The sequence below is a fragment of the Spermophilus citellus genome (genome assembly GCF_964194105.1).
Source record: "Spermophilus citellus genome assembly, chromosome: 9".
In the NCBI taxonomy this organism is placed as follows: domain Eukaryota; kingdom Metazoa; phylum Chordata; class Mammalia; order Rodentia; family Sciuridae; genus Spermophilus; species Spermophilus citellus.
This window is the reverse complement of record NC_138191.1, coordinates 98,416,749-98,439,132: the sequence shown is the minus strand read 5'-3', so window position 1 is coordinate 98,439,132 and position 22,384 is coordinate 98,416,749. Positions and strand designations below refer to the sequence as shown.

The following is a 22,384-nucleotide window of genomic DNA, read 5'->3' as shown; positions in this document are numbered from 1 at the left end:
ACAACATTTCAAGTTTACTAGCATGCAAACTCCACAAAGGTAAAAAATTTCCCTATTTCTATTGGGTATCTAGAGCATGGTACACAATAGGCACTCAGTAGTTGCTATTTGTGTGGGACTTAGCATAGCCTCATGGACACTTACTCCAAGTTTTTTCTTAAACCACAATACAGTTGAGGCCACCTGCACATCTTCAGTAAAGTAAACTTATGAGACATCTGCGATCTTGAGAGTGGGGTTTATTGTTCCTGAACATTTCTATTTTTGTAAGTTTTGTATCATACTGCATAATTGGAACTTTTTCTACTCAACCCTGTTTGCAGGATCCATCCACATATTTTTAGATTTTCCTTTCTGGAGTTCCATAGTATGAAAATGAATTGTCATTTTTTCAATTGCCTGCCATCACAGTGCCATGAACATTCTTGTACCTAACTCATAGTGTTACCGCTGTTGACCTGTGACCAGTCTTTGCTTCCCCAATGTTGAAGAATAACACCGAAGAGGCACACCGAGGCAAGGTCAGAGTAGAAATTAGAAGTTCATTAAAGGACAGCAGAAAAGACTTCTCCCGGAGAAAGAAGGGGACCCAAGAGGTGGAATCCGTGGAAGTGGTTGTTTCCCCTTTTTATAGTTTTGGTGATGGAATGTAGCTTGGAAAGCCGGAGGGGTGGGACACAGGTGGGCCAAAGAAGTAGTCTGAACAGGAAGGACTTCATTAACACTTCTTTGGGATGGACTTTGGCCTAGGGCCTTTTCAGGACTTCATTAACATTCCATAAGTTGTCCTGGTTTCCTGGAATCATTCTCAGCATGGCCTCCATTTTAGATTTCACTCGGTATTAGACCCGATTTACCTAACTACACTGACTACCTAACTTTAAGTCTGGCTTCAATAGTACATATATGTGAATTTCTCCAGAGCATATTACTAGGAATGGAATCATAGGATTTCTTACATTTTTTCAGATTGTGCTATCACATTGTTTCAAAAGTTGTCATTAGTTTCTTATGCCCATCAGTGAAGCATTTGGGTTCCAATTATGCCATATAACCTACTCAGTCTTTTTTTAAATACATATATATTGTTTAGTTATAGATGGACAATACCTTTCTTCTTCTTCTTCTTCTTCTTTTTTTTTTAATGTGGCAGTAGGGTGCAAACTCAGTGCCTCACACATCCTAGGCAAGAGCTCTGCCACTCAGCCACAACTCCAGCCCCCGTGTGGGGGCTGTATATACAGGTTTTTGATGTGAAATGGTTTAAAAAATTTTTTTGATACTGATCCTCAGCCAATTATAATAGGATATATATACATGAGAATATGCTTTCTCCCCAGGAGGGATTGAACCTAAGGATACTTTGCTGCTGTGTTATAGCCCCATCCCTTTCTATTTTTTGCCTAGGCTGACCTTGAACAGAAATTACAGGCCTATGTCCCATACCTGGATTATAATTGTATTTCTTAAATCTAGGGCCCAATTAAGGTTCACTCACTGCATTTAGTTCTCATATCTCTATTCTCCTTTGATCTTGGATATTTGGGGGTTTTGTTTTGATTTTTCTTTGTGATATTTAAAATGAGTGCAACAATTGCTTTGTAGAACATTTCTCCCTTAATTTAGATTTGTCTGATAGTTTTCTCATCAACAGATTCAGGCCAAACATTTCTGGGTGAGGTTGTTTTTCTCACATAAGGATTTAAATATCAGTTTGTCTTATTTTTAGTTTCCATATAAATATTAGAATTAACTTCCAAAGTAATATAAGAAACTGTGCCGAACCCCCGAGAGATTCCAACATGGCGGCGGGCGCAGAGAGATCAAGTCTCTGACCTCTTCAGCTGTGCAGGCATAGGGAGTCGTAAACAACCTAAATCTGTTTGCTCAGGATCGCTAGGCAATGCTGAGCTGACGTGGATCTGGGGCGAACAGTCTGGGCCTCTCAGAACACACACTGAGCCCGGATCAGCTGAATTCAAGCTCCCGTTCGCCTGCTTCCCACAGACAAACAGCTGTGACTCAGCACTAATCCATCCAGCTGAAACAACTTGTCAGCCCTTCTCTTCCTACGGAGGTAAATGCCTACCGAGCCTTCATAGGTAGTGGCCACAGGTTTGAAATGGGGCTTGGGAGAGACGGTAAGGACCCACCCGTTGCATTGGTCGCCCGGCAAAGGGAAACGAACTGTCGCCATTTGCAAGAGATACCACCATGGCAGGGAACTGACGTCATCAGACTGCGGCGGAGGAGATAACTTCATTGAAACCTGCGGCTACAGGTGTGTAATCCCCTAGCCTTCCCTCTCCACACATCGGGGAAACCTTAAGGGCCCCTCCCAGCTCTCCCGTGAGCGTGATAGCCAGACCCAGGGAATCAGACGAGGCGCGGGACCACCGCTCCCACCAGTGCTGACAGCTGAGGTCTCTTGCACCAGCTACCGGGGGCGTGGCTACCGAAGGGCAAGTAAAATTCGCTGAGGATTCTCAGCCCCAAGCTCTACAAACTTAGGGTCTGAGGGAATGGCAAACTGGAAGAGTGTGCCCAGTCGTTCATGAAAACAGGGCTGCCGGAGCAGCAGACCTGGCTAGAGGAAAAGTGGGAAGTGACTAGACACAAGAGGAGGCCCTAAGCACTCAGGATTGGAGACTCGCCCAGTCTGGGAGGAGCTGCTGCACAGTGATTGGTTCCCGCGTATTGACAGGAGAAACTTGGCCTGGTGGGCACAGCGCCACCTACTGGAAGAGAAGTTAATCAAACTCTAAGACTGCATTTATTAGTTTTTTTTTCTTTTTGATTTGGGTTTTTCTTTCATTTTCATTTTTCTTTCTTGCTTTTTAAATTTTTTTTACAATTTTTTAAAATTTTTTTTCTTCTAATTTTAATTTTAATTTTTTAAATTATTTAAAAAATTTTTTTTCTTTTTTTATTTCCTATTTTTTTCTTCTTTTGTCTTTTCATTTCTTTCCAATTATCTTATCCCCGCTTCCTTGAATTCTACCTGCTTACTCTCATTCTCTTTAGTGACTTCTTCCCTTCCCTTCTAATACTTTTCCTCCCAAGCATCTAATAAATTTATAGGAGTAAACAGTAACTCAACAGTCAAACAGAACAAGAAGTAACATGAGCAACTTCAAAAAGCAAGGAAGAAAAGGAGTACAAACAATGCAGGACAGCCTAAATATTCAGGAGGAACTAGATTCCTCAGAAAAATGGTCATATAAAGAACTCAAGGAACACCTTAGACAGATGGAATGGAACCTTAAAGAGGATACAAGACAGCAAATTCAAACAGCGAAAGAACACATTGAGAATGAATTACATAAACAGATAAAAGAAGAAGTTAAGCATCTTTATCAGGAGATAGAGAATATAAAAAATAATCAAACAATAATTCTAGAAATGAAGGAAACGATAAACCAAATTAAAAACTCAATTGAGAGTATCACTAACAGAGTGGAGCAAGTAGAAGCCAGAACGTCAGATAATGAAGACAAAATATATCATCTTGAAAAGAGTCTAGCCAACTCAGAAAGGCTGGTAAAAAATCACGAGAAAAACATCCAAGAGTTATGGGATAACAAAAAAACCAAACTTACGAGTCATCGGCATAGAAGAAGGTACAGAGATTCAAACCAAGGGAATGAGTAACCTGCTGAATGAAATAATTACAGAAAACTTTCCAGAAATAAAAAAGGAAACAGATATACAAATTGAAGATGCATACAGGACACCGAGCACACAAAATCACAGTAGACCAACGCCAAGACACATTGTTATGAAGATATCCAATATACAGAACAAAGAGAAAATATTAAAAGCTACAAGAGAAAGGAGACAGATTACATTCCGAGGTAAACCAATAAGGTTAACAACGGATTTTTATCACAGACACTGAAAGCAAGAAGGTCATGGAACAATGTATTTCAAACACTGAAAGACAATGGATGCCAACCAAGAATTCTGTATCCAGCAAAATTAAGCTGCAGGTATGACAACGAAATAAAAATCTTTCATGATAAACAAAAGTTAAAAGAATTTGCAGCCAGAAAACCAGCATTGCAAAGCATTTTGAGCAAAACACTACACGAGGAAGAAATGAAAAACAATAACCAAAACCATCAGTAGGAAGTGCCTCGGTAAAGACAGAGGGTGAGGGGAAAGATAATCATGGAGAAACAAACTAAATTTTTTTTAAAAAAGGATAAATAATCAAACATGGATGGAAGTACAAACCATATATCAACAGTAACTCTGAATGTTAATGGCTTAAACTCTCCAATAAAGAGACATAGGCTGGAACATGGATTAAAAAAACAAATCCAACAATATGCTGCGTCCAGGAGACACATCTGATTGGCAAAGACATACACAGGCTGAAGGTGAAAGGATGGGAAAAAATATACCACGCACACGGTCCTCGTAAGCAAGCAGGGGTGGCCATCCTCATATCGAATAAAATCGACTTCAAGACTAAGTTAATCAAAAGGGATAAAGAAGGACATTATATACTGTTAAAAGGAACCATTCACCAACAAGACATAACAATTATCAATATTTATGCACCAAATAATGGTGCTGCGACATTCATAAAACAAATTCTCCTCAAGTTCAAGAATCAAATAGACCACAACACAATAATCATGGGTGACTTCAACACACCTCTCTCACCATTGGACAGATCCTCCAAACAACAGATGAATAAAGAAACTACAGAACTCAATACCACAATCAATAACCTAGACTTAACTGACATATATAGAATATATCAACCATCATCAAGTGGATATACTTTTTTCTCAGCAGCACATGGATCCTTCTCAAAAATAGACCATATATTATGCCATAGGGCAATCCTCAGTAAATATAAAGGGGTTGAGATAATACCTTGCATTTTATCTGATCATAATGGAATGAAACTGGAAATCAATAATAAAAAAAGGAAGGAAAAATCCTACATCACATGGAAAATGAACAATATGTTACTGAATGATCAATGGGTTACAGAAGACATAAAGGAGGAAATAAAAAAATTCTTAGAGACAAATGAAAATACAGACACAACATATCAGAATCTATGGGACACAATGAAAGCAGTTTTAAGAGGAAAATTCATCGCCTGGTGGTCATTCCTCAAAAAAAGAAAAAACCAACAAATAAATGAGCTCACACTTCATCTCAAAGCCCTAGAAAAGGAAGAGCAAAACAACAGCAAATGTAGCAGAAGGCAAGAAATAATTAAAATCAGAGCGGAAATCAATGAAATTGAAACAAAAGAAACTATTGAAAAAATTAACAAAACTAAAAGTTGGTTCTTCGAAAAAATAAATAAGATCGACAGACCTTTAGCCATGCTAACGAAGAGAAGAAGAGAGAGAACTCAAATTACTAACATATGGGATGAAAAAGGCAATATCACAACAGATGCTACAGAAATACAGAAGACAATTAGAAATTATTTTGAAAACCTATATTCCAATAAAATAGAAGATAGTGAAGACATCGATAAATTTCTTCAGTCATATGATTTGCCCAGACTGAGTCAGGAGGATACACACAATTTGAACAGACCAATATCAATGGATGAAATTGAAGAAGCCATCAAAAGACTACCAACCAAGAAAAGCCCAGGACCGGATGGGTATACAGCGGAGTTTTACAAAACCTTTAAAGAAGAATTAATACTAATACTTTTCAAGTTATTTCAGGAAATAGAAAAAGAGGGAGCGCTTCCAAATTCATTCTATGAGGCCAACATCACCCTGATTCCGAAACCAGACAAAGACACCTCAAAGAAAAAAAACTACAGACCAATATCTCTAATGAACCTAGATGCAAAAATCCTCAATAAAATTCTGGCGAATCGAATACAAAAACACATCAAAAAAATTGTGCACCATGATCAAGTAGGATTCATCCCTGGGATGCAAGGATGGTTCAACATACGGAAATCAATAAATGTGATTCACCACATCAATAGGCTTAAAGATAAGAACCATATGATCATCTCGATTGATGCAGAGAAAGCATTTGACAAAGTACAGCATCCCTTTATGGTCAAAACATTAGAAAAATTAGGGATAACAGGAACTTACCTTGACATTGTAAAAGCTATCTATGCTAAGCCTCAGGCTAGCATCATTCTGAATGGACAAAAGTTGAAGGCATTCCCTCTAAAATCCGGAACAAGACAGGGATGCCCTCTATCTCCACTTCTATTCAATATAGTTCTCGAAACACTGGCCAGAGCAATTAGACGAAAGAAATTAAAGGCATAAAAATAGGAAAAGAAGAACTTAAATTATCACTATTTGCAGATGACATGATTCTATACCTAGAAGACCCAAAAGGGTCTACAAAGAAACTACTAGAACTAATAAATGAATTCAGCAAAGTGGCAGGATATAAAATCAACACGCATAAATCAAAGGCATTTCTGTATATCAGCGACAAAACTTCTGAAACGGAAATGAGGAAAAACACTCCATTCACAATATCCTCAAAAAAAATAAAATACTTGGGAATTAACCTAACAAAAGAGGTGAAAGATTTATATAATGAAAACTACAGAACCCTAAAGAGAGAAGTTGATGAAGATCTTAGAAGATGGAAAAATATACCCTGTTCATGGATAGGCAGAACTAACATCATCAAAATGGCGATATTACCAAAAGTTCTCTATAGGTTTAATGCAATGCCAATCAAAATCCCAACGGCATATCTTGTAGAAATTGATAAAGCAATCATGAAATTCATATGGAAAAATAAAAGACCCAGAATAGCAAAAGCAATTCTAAACAGGAAGTGTGAATCAGGTGGTATAGCGATACCAGATTTCAAACTATATTACAGAGCAATAGTGACAAAAAACAGCATGGTACTGGTACCAAAACAGGCGGGTGGACCAATGGTTTAGAATAGAGGACAGAGAGACTAATCCACAAAGTTACAACTATCTTATATTTGATAAAGGGGCTAAAAGCATGCAATGGAGGAAGGATAGCATCTTCAACAAATGGTGTTGGGAAAACTGGAAATCCATATGCAACAAAATGAAACTGAATCCCTTTCTCTCGCCATGCACAAAAGTTAACTCAAAATGGATCAAGGAGCTCGATATCAAACCAGAGACTCTGCGTCTGATAGAAGAAAAAGTTGGCTCCGATCTACATATTGTGGGGTCGGGCTCCAAATCCCTTAATAGGACACCCATAGCACAAGAGTTAACAACAAGAATCAACAAATGGGACTTACTTAAACTTAAAAGTTTTTTCTCAGCAAGAGAGACAATAAGAGAGGTAAATAGGGAGCCTACATCCTGGGAACAAATTTTTACTCCTCACACTTCAGATAGAGCCCTAATATCCAGAATATACAAAGAACTCAAAAAATTAGACAATAAGATAACAAATAACCCAATCAACAAATGGGCCAAGGACCTGAACAGACACTTCTCAGAGCAGGATATACAATCAATCAACAAGTACATGAAAAAATGCTCACCATCTCTAGCAGTCAGAGAAATGCAAATCAAAACCACCCTAAGATACCATCTCACTCCAGTAAGATTGGCAGCCACTATGAAGTCAAACAACAACAAGTGCTGGCGAGGATGTGGAGAAAAGGGTACACTTGTACATTGCTGGTGGGACTGCAAATTGGTGCGGCCAATTTGGAAAGCAGTTTGGAGATTCCTGGGAAAGATGGGAATGGAACCACCATTTGACCCTGCTATTGCCCTTCTCGGACTATGCCCTGAAGACCTTAAAAGAGCATGCTACAGGGATACTGCGACATCAATGTTCATAGCAGCACAATTCACAATAGCTAGACTGTGGAACCAACCCGGATGCCCTTCAATAGATGAATGGATAAAAAAAAATATGGCATCTATACACAATGGAGTACTATGCAGCAATAAAAAAATGACAAAATCATAGAATTTGCAGTAAATGGATGGCACTAGAGCAGATTATGCTTAGTGAAGCTAGCCAATCCCTAAAAACAAATACCAAATGTCTTCTTTGATATAATGAGAGCAACTATGAACAGAGCAGGGAGGAAGAGCAGGAAGAAAAGATTAACATTAAACAGAGACATGAGATGGGAGGGAAAGGGAGAGAAAAGGGAAATTGCATGGAAATGAAGGGAGACCCTCATTGCTATACAAAATTACATATAAGAGGTTGTGAGGGGAATGGGAAAATAAACAAGGAGAGAAATGAATTACAGTAGATGAGGTAGAGAGAGATGATGGGAGGGGAGGGGAGGGGGGATAGTAGGGGATAGGAAAGGTAGCAGAATACAACAATTACTAATAGGGCATTATGTAAAATTGTGGATGTGTAACCGAAGTGATTCTGCAATCTGCATTTGGGGTAAAATTGGGGGTTCATAACCCACTTCAATCTAATGTATGAAATATGATATGTCAAGAGCTTTGTAATGTTTTGAACAACCAATAAAAAAAATAAAATTAAAAAAAAAGGAACCCCCAAAAAAGGAAAAAAAAAAAAAAAAACTGTGCCAAGATTTGCATCTAGACAACGATTGCACCTCTTTATTCGATTTCTTCCTAGTAACTTAAAATTAATGTGCCAAAATAAGTCTTTTATACATGAAGATTTGTTTCTATTGTAATTTTAAAATGTTATATGTTTTTAAAAAATATATTTCTAGGCATGTTGCTAGAGATCACTTCACCTTTTTGAGCGTCAATTTTATTTAAAATAATAAAAACCAGTGGCCTTGGGCCTATGGTAGAAGGACAGTTTGGTTTTATACTTTGAATGTTTGTATTGACTATAAAGTTCTCAAACATTCTGGAAAAAGCAAATCATTTAACAGAAAATTCGAAAACACATGATAGTCATTTTGTATATTTTACTTCAATAAGTTTAGAAAAAGGAAATGGGGATCTTTAAAAAACAGTTGTCCTTTAGAAGGTTTTCACTCCTCTTTCAGCGCATAAAGCACATCATCCTGGCTGACGTTGAGCCGTACACGAAGGAGCAGGTCGTTCTTGCTGGGCTCCACCAAGAGGAGGCGACAAGAGCCCAGACGGGAACACACAGCCATGGTCTCTGACATGGTTGGGTATGGCAGTCCCTCCATCCTGCACAGGGCCACATGTTGAGTGTATATCTAGATACAAAAAGGACAGGTTAAAAGGAAGGGAAGTCCTGGGTCAGTATCTGACGATTGCTTCCTTGGGAAAATTACGGACACCTGCTGCCCAGGATAACAAATAATCTAGAAGCATTAATGGAGAATGGAATGCCAGCCTGTGAATCAGAAAGCAGCATGCCTGACTCTTGGCTATCATTTGCCTAAACATGCAATACTGGGCAAGTTCACTTTTTTGAGCTTCAGTTTTACTTATAAAACATAATGCACATTCCTTATGGGTTAATAGGTATACAATGACTATTAACTGTCATTATTACAGAAATAGTCCTGGTAGACGTGGTCTGAATTTCACAATTGAACTGACAACATTTAAGTCATGTATTGCTACATGGGTACTTTATCAGATACAATGAGCAGATGCCAAGGCATGACTCCTGCAAAGCACAAAGGCTCAAAGAGAAAACTGAATAAAGGAATAAAGGGAGGGAGGAGGAAGCTGAAAACACAGATTGCTACCCTAATGCTCCTCACCGGGTCAATCAAGTCAGTAGCATTTATGGTCACTCAATTCTAAATATTTATATTTAGAATATAAAGATTCCCTTCTACCAAGACTGGGAGTGTAATAAGAGCAAGGATGTTAACCAATTCAGCTTGGGGTTCCCAGCGCACACTACAGTTAATGGCATACTGCAGAGAGATGTTCAGGAAATGGTTAACAAACTAAAACGAAAGTCACTCTTCATAAAAGAACTTTCTCTGAAAGGAGACAATAAAGGGCAAAAATATGATCCATAACTAAATGTTCACAAAGCCATTTATTTTTAATACCTTTTTAAATTTTTTGGTACTAGAAGTTGAACACAGCGGTGCTTTATCACTGAGCTATATTCCTAGTTCTTTTTATTTTGAAATAGGATCTCATTAAGTTGAGGTATACTTTAAACTTGCAAACCTCTGCCTCAGCCTCCCAAGTTGCCAGGATTACAGTCATGTGCCACTGCACCTAGCCCCAAAAGAATTTATAACTGACCTATTAAAGAAGCTAAAGGGAAAATGTTTTCCTGTTCCCTCTAAGATATACTCACACAGATATACACACTGTCATGAATATCTTTAACAAATACCTACAAACACCAGTTTTAAGGCAAGAGCCCTAATGATTCCTTTTAGATGATCTAATTGAAACTATGCTCTTCATAGACCAATTTGATATGACTGTTTTCAAACATGGCCTCAATCTGAAAGCCTTGTCTCCATTCTAACATAAGCTGTCTAAAGAGTAGTAATTTTGGCTTGTTCATCTCACTTCTTGAATAAAGTTTGGCACACAGTAGGCCTTCAAGTTAATATGCAGAAATCAATTGCTAAAGGCATCTTCTTCTGCAACACAACACAACATCCCATGAGTTCTAGATTCTACAGCATGGCAGGGTGACTACAGTTTACAATGACCTACTCCACATTTTCATGAAGAACTAGAGTAGAAGATTTTCAAAGGCTCCAAACATCAGGAGGATGGTGAGTTAAAGCCAGCCTCAGCAATTTAGGAAAGCCCTAAGCAACTCAGCAAGACCCTGTCTCTAAAGGACTGGGGATGTGGCTCAGTGGTTAAGCACCCAGGTTCAATCAGTACCAAAAAAAGATACAATTATTATGTTAAATTAAAAAGAACAAACTATTTAAAATCACATAAAAATAGGTATTAATCTGGTATTCTTAAGCAAAGTCAGGGTGGCTCAAAATAAAGACAAACTATTATACATTGATTATAATTTTCATCTATTTTTAAAGCCCCAGATTAAAATCTAGAAGGATTTGAGAAAAGAAGATCAACCACCTGTTGAAATGTTGCTTCTTCCAGTCCTGACCGATGGAACTCTGCAAGGATGGCTCTCAGGAAGCCCTGTTCCAGGATGGAGGAATTTCTTAAAGGAAATGAGGAGATGTGAGTTTTCATAAGGTTGCTCCACCAAACCCAAGGAAAGCTAAACAAAGCTTCTCTGTCTTTAGAGAGAAGGAGAAACACTGGGAAACTATTTTTTATGTAGTTCAATAAGGTTCCTCCCTTGATAAGTCTCAAACTAATAGAGAAAAAACACCACTTTGGAAAAGGGAAAATACAGAAATTAACTGCACCTGGAATTACACTAGCACCTCAAAAACATCCGTGTCCTCATTTCATGAGCTGAGTTCAACATGCAGTGAGAAGCCAACTGCTTCCTTCTTGTTCCCATAGTGGTTTTACTCACTAAACTCCTCACAGTAGCTCAATAAAATGGCAGGTATTCACCTGTTTTCTTGGGTTTGTTTCTGCCTCCCTGACTGACCTATGCCCCTAAGAAAAAAAATTATGTCTTTAGCAAAGTAAGTCGAATGAGTTTCCTTTAAGTTCAGAAAGGAAAGCCAGTTTCCAAAGCCTTCCCAGGCTGTAGACTGCCATTGGTCTTTCAAGGAGATTCAGGGAGCAAACATCTTACTTGATGGCAGTGATATATGATGAGGAGAACATCTCATCCACAGCTTCCATCAAGTGGGCCACAGTGACCAGGCCAGGGGAGTCAGACTTCTCATGGGAGAACTCGCAGATTTCTGTGGCACGCCTGCAAATGTCTAGGCAACGTCGTGCATCTCCAGAGAGGGCTGCTACCTACAACAGGAACATTTCATTCTGAGGTCCCCCCATCTCAGCTCAGGAGAATAACCAGCAGATTCTTTTTTTTTTTTTTTTTAATATTTATTTATTTTTTTAGTTTTTCGGCAGACACAACATCTTTGTATGTGGTGCTGAGAATCGAACACGGGCCGCATGCATGCCAGGCGAGCGTGCTACCACTTGAGCCACATCCCCAGCCCCACCAGCAGATTCTTGTTCAGCTGAACAGGAAAAGCAATTCTGAGAGTGGACTTCTACACAGTTTAGGACTTAGCCCTGCCTGGAAACCTTGTGGATGTATAGGACTAAATTATTAACATCATACCTGGGACTTCAGTTCTAAGTCCAAACCTTTGTCTTGGTTTTATGGATAACTCCACAATGGAAAAGGTAAAAATTCTCAGCCTTATTTATTATTCAGGGAATTTAGTTAAAAAAAAAAAAAAAAAAAAGAAGAGTGCCCCCAGAAGCAGCCAGTCAAGGCCAGAGGCTGAGGGGAAGTCTATCTGGAGATAAAGCCAGAAGCTAGCTCCTCTGCAGCATGTGGTTATTTGGGGGGATGCCCCAATCAATGGCTAAGAGAACCAGAATCAAGGGCAGGGGAAGGGAAAAACCCCACAAAGCGGGAGAACCCAGAGGACTCTGGTAAAATGAATCAATCAGACCAACCCTGTCCACAGCTCCTTCCTTACTCAAGCAGCGAGGTTGAACGGCTCTGATCCCCCTTCTCAGGAACCATCTACTCTCTCCCACAATGACTTAAAAAGTCATGTCTCCCAGGAATTTTCAGAATCACCGCAGTCTGCAAGGGCCTGTTAGTTTCTATTCCCAATATCTCAGCAATCTTCACCATTCATCTGACTACCATCAGACTGCTGGGCAATCTCTCTGAAATGATTACCATTTTCCAAAACTCATGATTTGCTAAGTTTAAAAAGCAAACTACATAGGCCTATACGTACCCAACACACTAAGACATTAAAAGTAATCATTTCTGGAAAGTAGGGTTATAGGTAGTTTTTAATGTTTTCTATAATATCTGTTTTCAGAACTCAAATTTAAGACATTGAAAACAAAAATCATTTTTCTAGGAACCAGGACAACTTATATATCAACTTATATTCTTTTCTTCCTCTAATCTCCAAGTCAATTAGTAAGAATGTCCCCTAGATTTGTCCTCCTTATCACTTTTCTTTCCTCCCGTCACCATCCCTGCCACCTATTGAAACAGCCCAATAGTGGTGAACAGAATGGACAAGAGATGCTAAGAGACCTAAAAACAAAGACAGAGGGGAACATTGGGAGGCAAGAAAACATCCAAAGCAGCTTTCACCCTGAGGATATCTGTGAACATTGGTGATCTTTTAAGGTTCTTTTTTACCATCACTGGTGCGGGGAAGACAAAGACAAAGCTAGGGCCTACCATCATAGACTCTAATGGGAGACCCTCCATGAACCTGGAGCTTGACCTCCACTACAGCCTCAGTGTAAGCATGAATGAGACTCATCACACAGAAGGAATGGCAGGATAAATTGCCTGTTTTGACATGGGGTGTTAATGAGTGTGGAGTAAAGTAAACTCCCTGTTTTTCTAACCACAAGCCTTCACATGAATTTGGAGCCAAAATTTATGTGGCACCTCCTAAAATCCTCAGTGAAAAATCATTAAAAAATGGTAACAACTGGTAGTGCCCCTAGGTGATGGCTAGAAGTAAAAACAAATTCTAAATGAACTCTACTTCAACTCAGGTCTCCATTAATTTTCAGAAAAAGGAACAACAGGATAGTAGCAAAAGTAAAATACAGGTCAAGGCATTAAAAAAAAAGTAAACAAGTCTATACGTGCATCAGAATCAGCAGAAATCAGAATCAGATCTACAAAGAAATAAGTATGCTTCTTTGTACATAAATTAAAAAGTAGTCAATCCTCACAAAAGGAAAGTAAGGAGCATTAGAGGAGTAAAAAACAATATAATATTACAACAATGACAGAGATGGAAAAGTGGTGGTGACTTAGACTGGGGAATCCAAGAGCAAACAGATGCGCAACACAATTTAGAAGTTATATTAACAATCTTCAAAATGGCTGGGCCCAGTGGCACACCCCTATAATCCCAGTGACTCGGGAGTCTGAGACAAGAGGATCTCACATTCAAAGCCAGCCTCAGCAACTTAGCGAGACCCTGTCTCAAAAATAATATTATACAATGTAGCTGTATATTGTTTTGGAGGCTTTAGGAACTGTAATAAAGGAAATAATAGAAATATTAGAAAAAAATTATAAAATTATCTTTTTTGTTCCTTGTATATCTAGAAAATCCTACTAAAAAACCACTAGGATTCATCAGGCACAGTGTTGCATGTCAGTAATCCCAGTGGCTTGGGAGGCTAAGGCAGGAAGATTACAAATTCAACACCAGCCTCAGCAATTTATCAAGACCATGTCTCAAAAAAAAAGAGCTGGGGATATGGCTCACTGGGTAAGCACAGTGGTTAAACCCGGGTTTAATCCCTGGTACCAAAAAAAAAAAAAAAAAATTAAAGAAATAAATATTCAAAATGCTAAAGAAAACCTAAGTATGGTTGCATATACCCATAATCCGGTAATCCCAGGGACTCCAGACTGAGGCAGGAGGATGTCAAGTTCAAGGCTAGCCTTGGCAATTTAGCAAGTGGTGGGGTAAGGGAAGGGGGTGCAGAGGGCTAGGGGGTTAGTTCAGTGGTAGAACATTTCAGGGTTCAATCCCCAGTACTCCAGCACTACAAAACAAAACAAAAATAACAACAAAATCTTCATAATGCTCAGGAGTTAGTAGTACTAGAACTGGAGGTAAAGAGGAATGTTTGGCTAGAAAACAAGAAGATTGGCTGAAAATTAAGAAAAGTTCAGAATGTTAGGAAAGTAACCTTAAAATGGCCTCGATGAGGCTGGGGATGTGGCTCAAGCGGTAGCGCGCTCACCTGGCATGCGTGCGGCCGGGGTTCGATCCTCAGCACCACATACAAACAACAATGTTGTGTCCGCCGAGAAATGGAAAATAAATATTAAAAAATTTGAAAAAAAAAATGGCCTTGATGAGGAGTCAACAAACTATGTTCCCCAACCACTTGCAAAAGCAAAGTTGGGTAGACTCAATACATAGTTATGTTCTACAAAGCCTACATGTTTACAACCAGAAAAAGTATGCTGACCCAAGGTCCCTCTCTCATTTCATATTGTTGGGTGCACATTAATGGTGTCACAGAGGGAGCAGTATGAGAAAATTTGGGGTCTTTACAAGGATAAGGTAAAATCTTGGGGCCTGTCTTGGTCTTATTGCAGGAGAGCAGTGTCCCTTACCCAAAACAGATTATTGGATGCATGCTGAAATCTAAGACGTTTCCCCTCTATGGCACCATTCCATACCCCTCACTTCCAGAACGCTGCCCTCTTGGCAAGACATGAGAAGCTAGTCTAGGAAACCAGACTACCCTAGTAGGAAAGAATGATTTTTGTAACTGTCCCCAGATTTTGATACAGCAAACAAGACCTACTTATGTGGTCAAAGCTCCCTACCAGCTTTTCTGTTTTTCTTTGTTTTTTTCCTGGAGGGAGGAGAAGAGGCAGGGACAGGATCTCAGTTTATTGGCAGGCCAGCTATTAACTCAAGTGATCCTCCTGCCACAGCCTCCTGAGATGTCAGAACTACAGGCATGTATCTAACTCTAATCAGCTATACTTGAATGAACAAATAAGACATCTGAGGAAAGTCACCAACAATGCAAGACAGATACCAAAACCAACCACCAAAAAGCATCTTGGACGGGGGCTGGGGATGTGGCTCAAGCGGTAGCACGCTTGCCTGGCATGCATGCGGCCCGGTTCAGAACCACATACAAACAAGGATGTTGTGTCCGCTGAAAACTATAAAATAAATATTAAAAAAAAAAATCTCTCTCTCTCTCACTCTCTCTTAAAAAAAAAAAAAGCATCTTGGAGGAAAAAGGGAGAAAATAATCTCAAATAAAGATGATTAAAAGGAGGGAAGGATCATTCAGAGAAAAAAAAGAAGTCTGAGAATATGCACAAGAGCAGAAATGAATAATTCTACCCATAGAGGGGTCAGGGGTAAACTCTGAGGAACTCTTTTCCAAAATGCACAGCTTGGAGTCAGACATCATGCATACTCACCTAAACCAAGCACCTGATTCAGGACCTAGTTCCAAGTAGGAGACACTGGCATGTGCTGCTGCTGTAGCCACTCAGGGTTCAGATAATTTTGGGCAAAACAAAACTAGAAATAACTCTATGATTCTTTTAAGTGCTGAAATATTTATAGATGTATGGTCTTTTTCTTTGAGCTTAAAGCAGATATTTGGCCCACTTTGTTATCAGCAGCCTGAGAACAGTCTGTGGTTGAATCTAAGTTGGGATTCTCCTCGAGAGCTTGGAGGATAAAGATATCCAACAACTCACATCTCCTAGAGTGTGTGCTTTGCTGCAAGTCAGTCAGGATCTCATCTTATTCTCCCAATGACCTTGTGATGTAACTATTATTATTCCCATTTTTCAGAGATGAAAATGGAAGCTCTTAGTAAGTTTCCTACAACTTCCCCCATAAACTGTTAGAGTCAGAATCCAAGTCAGATTCACCTACCTGACTATACCATCCTTTTAGTTATGAAAAACTGCTTGCTCCCTGAATCAATTAATGTCAGTTTGTATATAATCCCACAATACTCATGGCCTTTTAAGTACTCACACAACAGGAATCCTTAAGAACTTTGTTTCTTTCTTGGTATTTATTTTATAGGGCTTCCTAAAGTTTTCTTCATCCCTGGAACACCCAGCATAGAGCCTTGCCCATGGCAGGTGATCAGCAAGACTTGCTGACTGGTTTGTGGGTACACCTAGGAGTTCCCCAAAGTAACTTACCTTCCTGGCTACCAGCTGGATGGCATCATCCTCAAAGGCCTTTAAATGCTTCAGTCGGGACACTAGGATCTGCTGCAGCTGGCTGTGAGTATAAGGCTGGAAGGACAACCTGGTAAGGCCCTGGGGAGCAAAGAAGACAGGGGAGCAAACTCATTGACTGCCCATTGATTGTGCAGGTGGAAAATCACTCTCAGAACTCCAAACCTAATTCCCAAGCCCACACAACAATTTACACATTCCTCCCAGGACTACTGCTGCTTCCTGCTACTGTCATTACTGACAATGGCCAATGGTATCCTATAGTGCAGTAGTTCTCAAACTACTTTTTTGTTTTGTTTAAGATCCATTTATTGTAACAGAATCATTTGGAAATAGATAGATGCAGAGGTGGTTCACTCCATGTGGCCAGGAGGATCACAGAACCTATGCTATGCACTGCACAGCCTGGGGCATCCCTTATCATGCTCTTATAATGTGACATTGTGCTTCCTGCTGACCTGCAAAGCCCAGGGAGAGTGTGAGCCTACGTGGCTCATTCTTCTACTTCAAGTACCTAACAGGTATCAGGTGGTAAGTGCTTAGTTATTGTTAAAAATAAACATCTAGGACTATATGCAGTTTAAAAGTAAACAAGTCAAGTGTGATGTGGTTGCAAAGGCCTGTAAACCCTGAGGCAGGAGGATCCCAAGTTTGAGGCATCTTGGGAAACTTAGACCCTGCCTCAAAATAAAATAAAAATGGGTAGGGATATAGCTCAGTGGTAAAGTGCCCCTGTGTTCAATCCCAGATCCTGCAAAAACAAGATCCTGCAAAAACAAACAAAAAACTGCACAGGTCAGCAGAATGTCAAGAAATGATATTTGTAGAAAATCATGCAATGGCCTTTCATTCGGACATAGAAATTATAAGACTAGCAAAAACTATATTTCTTGACTTTTTGTAAGAACATTCTGAGAACTACCTTGGACCTACCAGTCGGCTTGACACCCGGTTCATCATGATCCGCTCTGGCAAATCCATGGTGTTGGCAATGGCCAGGACTACCAGTTGGGCCTCCTTATGAGTGGGCCAGTCAAAGAGATTGTACATTATGTCTTGTTTGTGAGTCCACAGAAGGTCAAGCTGCCAGGGAAAAGGACACAGACATGGGGTTCATTAGAGAGTCAGGATCCTAGAGTGAAGATCTATGACACTCTTTAGTTGCCCAGGTCACACCAGCAAAACAGCAAAGAAGTCAATGAACAGGCCTAGATGAATGCAAAAGGGATCCAGCACTTTCTCCCAGCCAGCACTTGCTTCTGGGACATAATAGTTAAATACTGCCCAATTCTTCTCCAGTCCTCCCAAGGGCACCTCACCTCATCCACAAGCAGAACAGTAGTTTCCTGAGGGGACCTGCCAGTGCAGAATCGCTTGGCTAGCAGTTCTGCAGCATGGTTTGCTGTTGCCTTCTGGCCTGTCAGCTTCTGCATTGAGGAAAAACATGTGGTCAATGGTAAGAATTTTATTCCCCTGGGATAAAACAGGAAGCTATTTAGTCCAAGGACTTCAGTGTACTATTCTCTGCCTTCCATTTTAGTCTTAACCGTAAACTGAAAGGATAGGAAAAGGCACTAGGAAAAGGCATCTAAGAAGATAAAAACTGGGGCTGGGGATGTGGCTGAAGCGGTAGCCCGCCCGCCTGGAATGCGTGCGGCCCAGGTTCGATCCTCCAGCACCACATACCAACAAAGATGTTGTGTCCGCCAATAACTAATAAATAAATAAATATTTAAAAAAAAAAAAAGAAGATAAAAACTGTGTGTTTAATATGCAAACAAGTGCCAGTCTCAGTGCCAAATGCCAGTGGCTTGGGAGGCTGAGGCAGGCAGTTTGCAGGTTTAAAGCCAGCCTTAGCAACTTAGCGAGGCCTTGTTTCAAAATAAAAAATGTAAAAGGCCCGGGGATGTGGCTCAGTATATGAGTCTCCTGGGTACAATCCCTGGTGCTAAAAAAAAAAAAAAGCAAACGAGTCACACACTGATCTCAGAAGCCCATTGTGCACCATTCTATATGTGGACATTACCTGCTCCAAAGTCACAGCTAATGAACAAAAGAGTGAGGCCTGAATGGTGGACTGCCTCTCATCCCTATTCCATGGCTTGTCATCTACTTCCTCAGAGCTAAAGACTTTCTTCAGGTTTATTCTTTATCCAGCTCCTAATCTTAAGGAAGCTACCGTTGCTACCACTACATGAAGAACGATGCCTGTACACCATAAACATGAAATACACAAAATTAAGCAAACCTTTCCTTTAACATGTGCCAGTAGGAAACATTATTTTCCAAAAAGGCCAGACAGCTTTGCTTACCTGCAAGATTTGCACATAGACTTGGTGGGGCTCTGTCAGTTTCATGCCATTGACCTCAATGTATTGAAAGTGAGGAACATCGTCTGTTTGGGCTGCCTGCTGTAGGCAGCGTATCACCTCATGCACAGTGGCAGTCTTTCCTGTTCCAGGGACCCCAGAGATATACATGCACCTAGGGCAAAAAAGGAACACCGATAGGCTGTCTTTGCTGGCTACCTCATGCTAGGAAGCACTGAGACCCCAAAGATTCCCTGGATGTGGGGACACTTAGGACCATACTTGAAAGCTGGTCAGAATAGACCATTAAATCATTCATTCTATAAATAATGCTGTATGCAAACCACCCACCTACAGATGACTAGTTTCATTTTTTCTGAAAGGCAGAAATCCTACCTTTTTTAGTGTGGTGCTAGGGATTGAACCCAGAGCCTTGTGCATGCGAGGCAAGTACTCTACCAACTGAGCTATATCCCCAGCCCAGAAGTCCTACTTTTTTAAGATTTTTTTTTTTTAATATGGACACAAGAATATTTTAACTTTATTTATTTGTTTTATGTGGTGCTGAGGATCGAACCCAGTGCCTCCCATGTGCAAGGCAAGTGCTCTGCTGCTGAGCTATTACGCCAGCCCCAGAAATCCTACTCTTATAGAACAAAATAAAAGCTGCTTCAGAAGCTAGGGGTTTCAGCAATGGTTCCCCTTATCCTCCTGACCCTGGGTAAGCAGGCCCTCTTTCCCAGATACTGCCTGCCTCAGCACAACTTACCCTCCAGTACGGTCAAGGAGTTTGCTTTCCACAAAATTGTAGATTCCCTGGAATTCCTGTTCCCGACAGGGAAGAGATTCAGGGACAGCAGAAACATGTAACCTACAATTGGTAGTAAATAGAAGAAAAAGAGGATTTTGGAAGCATTACACCACCTCCTCAATAATAAATGGAAACCACCTGTCTAGCATTCTGTGGGAAAATGGAATCACAAACTCAAAGGGATGCCTTCATTCTCAAATTTCTCCATGGACTCCCTTTCTCAACCAATCACTCCAGTGGACCTCATCTTACAAGAGTTTCTGATTACTTAATTTCTGACAGGGTCCAGGCTTTTGCATTTTGAAAAAGTCCCCATGTGGTTCTAAAGGATACTAAGAGGTACATCTTGACTAATCAGCTCCTATCCCTGAGAAGATGGTGGCAGTCGACTGGAAGATGACTCCCCCAAGACCCTGTCCATGTTAGCTCATCCAGATGCTACTTGACAGGCTTCTTTCTAAACACACTCACTTTATTCTCTACCATTATTATGTATACCAATGACTGCACACTCCCCTAATTTATGTGAAGCAGAAGCCCCACCCTCCTGCTCCAAAATAGCACTACCTCAGTCGAGCCTCCTCCAGCATGTTGGATGGCTCTGTGGCCGCCAGGTTTCGACTCCGGATCTGGGGAGTGGCAAGACGCAGTGCTCTAGTCTTGGCCTATATTCAAAAAGAACATGATTTAGAAGGAAAAACAAGGGCAAAACACCATCCAGGACACATCACACTGATCAGGTAAAGAGGAGAAGTGGTGACATCCTCTGTCTTCCTGGCTGCATAAAGTATCATGACTTGCCCCCTCTACCTCACATTACACACCCACTTTGTCCAAACTTGGTCTGTTTTTCTAATTTACACAGTAAATTAGAAAAGTACACACACAGTATCAGAATCTGGAAACAGTGTTAATCAAGGGGAAAGAATGAAAAAGTACGGATTAAGCTGGATGTGGTAGCACATGTCTACAATTCCAGCTAACTGGCAGGCTAAAGCAGGAGAATCCCAAGTTGAAGGACAGCCAAGGCAACTTAGCAAGAAGCTCTCTCAAAATATAAAAGGGCTGGGGATGTATCTCAGTGGTAGAACACCCCTGGGTTCAATCCCTACTACCAAAAAAAAAAAAAAAAAAAAAGTAGATATAAGGAAAGAAAAAAAACCCCACTATTTAAAAGCAATTTTCTTGAAAGACAAGAAATTTAAAAAATCTCAACTACTATGTCCAAAGAGAGGAGAGAAGAGGAGCTGTAAATTGGGTTTGAGACCTAGGATCTTTTGTTCAGCCTGTTTAAAAATATGGTTAAGCTTTAGTTCAGGACTTCCACAATCAACAACACAGTTATGGAGTAATCTCATCTGATTTTCCCACTACAAACCGAGGATCACTGCTCAGGCTCATGTTCTATCTCCTTTTCTCCTTGCTCCTGGCTGGCTGGAGCAAGCCTGCTTCTGTTCCCTCCTTTTTACTGAGTGTGTGCCACTCCACCTCTGCTTCAGAAAGAAAGCACTTAGACTCTCTGGCTGTTTAAAATCCTATTGGTGGGGGCTGAGGTTGTGGCTCAGTGGTAGAGCACTTGCCTAGCACATGAAGGCCCTGGGTTCAATCCTCAGCACCACATAAAAATAAACAAACAAAATAAAGGTATTTGTCCATCTACAACTAAAACAATATATTAAAACACACACACACACACACACACACACACACACACACAAACTATTGGTTATAGAGAAAACAGCAAAGAATAAGAAAATCTGGCCGAGAAGGTAACAAGAAGCCTGAAGGACTTCTGGTGTTCTTTTTTATTATGCTGAAGGTACCCCATAGTCTGTATCCCTTCTTTTTGGTGGGACTCAGGAAATGCAATCATGCCAAAACAAGAGTGAACTCTTGCATGTTTGAGGAACTCCAGGTAAAACAGTCTCCAGACCATATGTAATCTATTGGACTCCCTTCCTTAAGGCTTTTGACTTCAACCCAAGTTCCATCTTAATATGGAAAAAATGACTATCAGCTTTACAAAATGTTGTATTTCTCAATGTATTCCAAACTATTAAGATGCTCTATAAATTAAACTGTTTTATCCAACAGTTCTCAAACATATCTGAACATAAAATGGTCCTTAACATTTTAAAATGTTCTGCTAAAGTCCCTTACAAAGCAGAAAAGACAGCCATTTCTCTCTTCTATTATACGGTTCATTATCAACACCTACATGGTGCTCCCAGTTTCTCTGCTATATTGCATTGGACAACAAAACCAACAACATAGCTCATCAGCTCTGGATTCAATTTGCACTGAGCACTAATCATGTGCAAAGCACTCTGCTGGCACTTGCTGGGGGAAACAAAGTTGAGGAGTCAGTTTTTGTACTTCCATCAGGAAGCTTGGCTCTTGGTTATTTGATCCTGTACCTTAAAAGGAACTTGAAATAAAAAATCATTGTAGACTTGATTCATTTTCAGATCTTAGGTTCACTTGGGTACATTCTTCCTTGGACAATTAAAAAGGTATAGCTTTAG

General features: G+C 40.1%; 1 protein-coding gene across 1 annotated transcript in view; it reads right to left on the bottom strand.

Annotated features, from left to right (window-relative positions):
* Window positions 1–8,887: 8,887 nt before the first annotated feature.
* The window catches only part of ORC1 (origin recognition complex subunit 1), a 30,687-nt gene continuing 17,190 nt past the window's right edge, over window positions 8,888–22,384 (bottom strand). The window contains exons 10-18 of the mRNA XM_081307141.1: window positions 20,427–20,524; window positions 19,818–19,919; window positions 19,052–19,223; window positions 18,059–18,166; window positions 17,673–17,822; window positions 16,701–16,820; window positions 11,610–11,779; window positions 10,970–11,057; window positions 8,888–9,144 (exon numbers count right to left, since the gene is read on the bottom strand). Of these exons, the coding sequence (XP_081163267.1) occupies window positions 8,950–9,144; window positions 10,970–11,057; window positions 11,610–11,779; window positions 16,701–16,820; window positions 17,673–17,822; window positions 18,059–18,166; window positions 19,052–19,223; window positions 19,818–19,919; window positions 20,427–20,524 (1,203 nt within the window). The 3' untranslated portion in view covers window positions 8,888–8,949. The remainder of the gene's footprint in view (window positions 9,145–10,969; window positions 11,058–11,609; window positions 11,780–16,700; window positions 16,821–17,672; window positions 17,823–18,058; window positions 18,167–19,051; window positions 19,224–19,817; window positions 19,920–20,426; window positions 20,525–22,384) is intronic.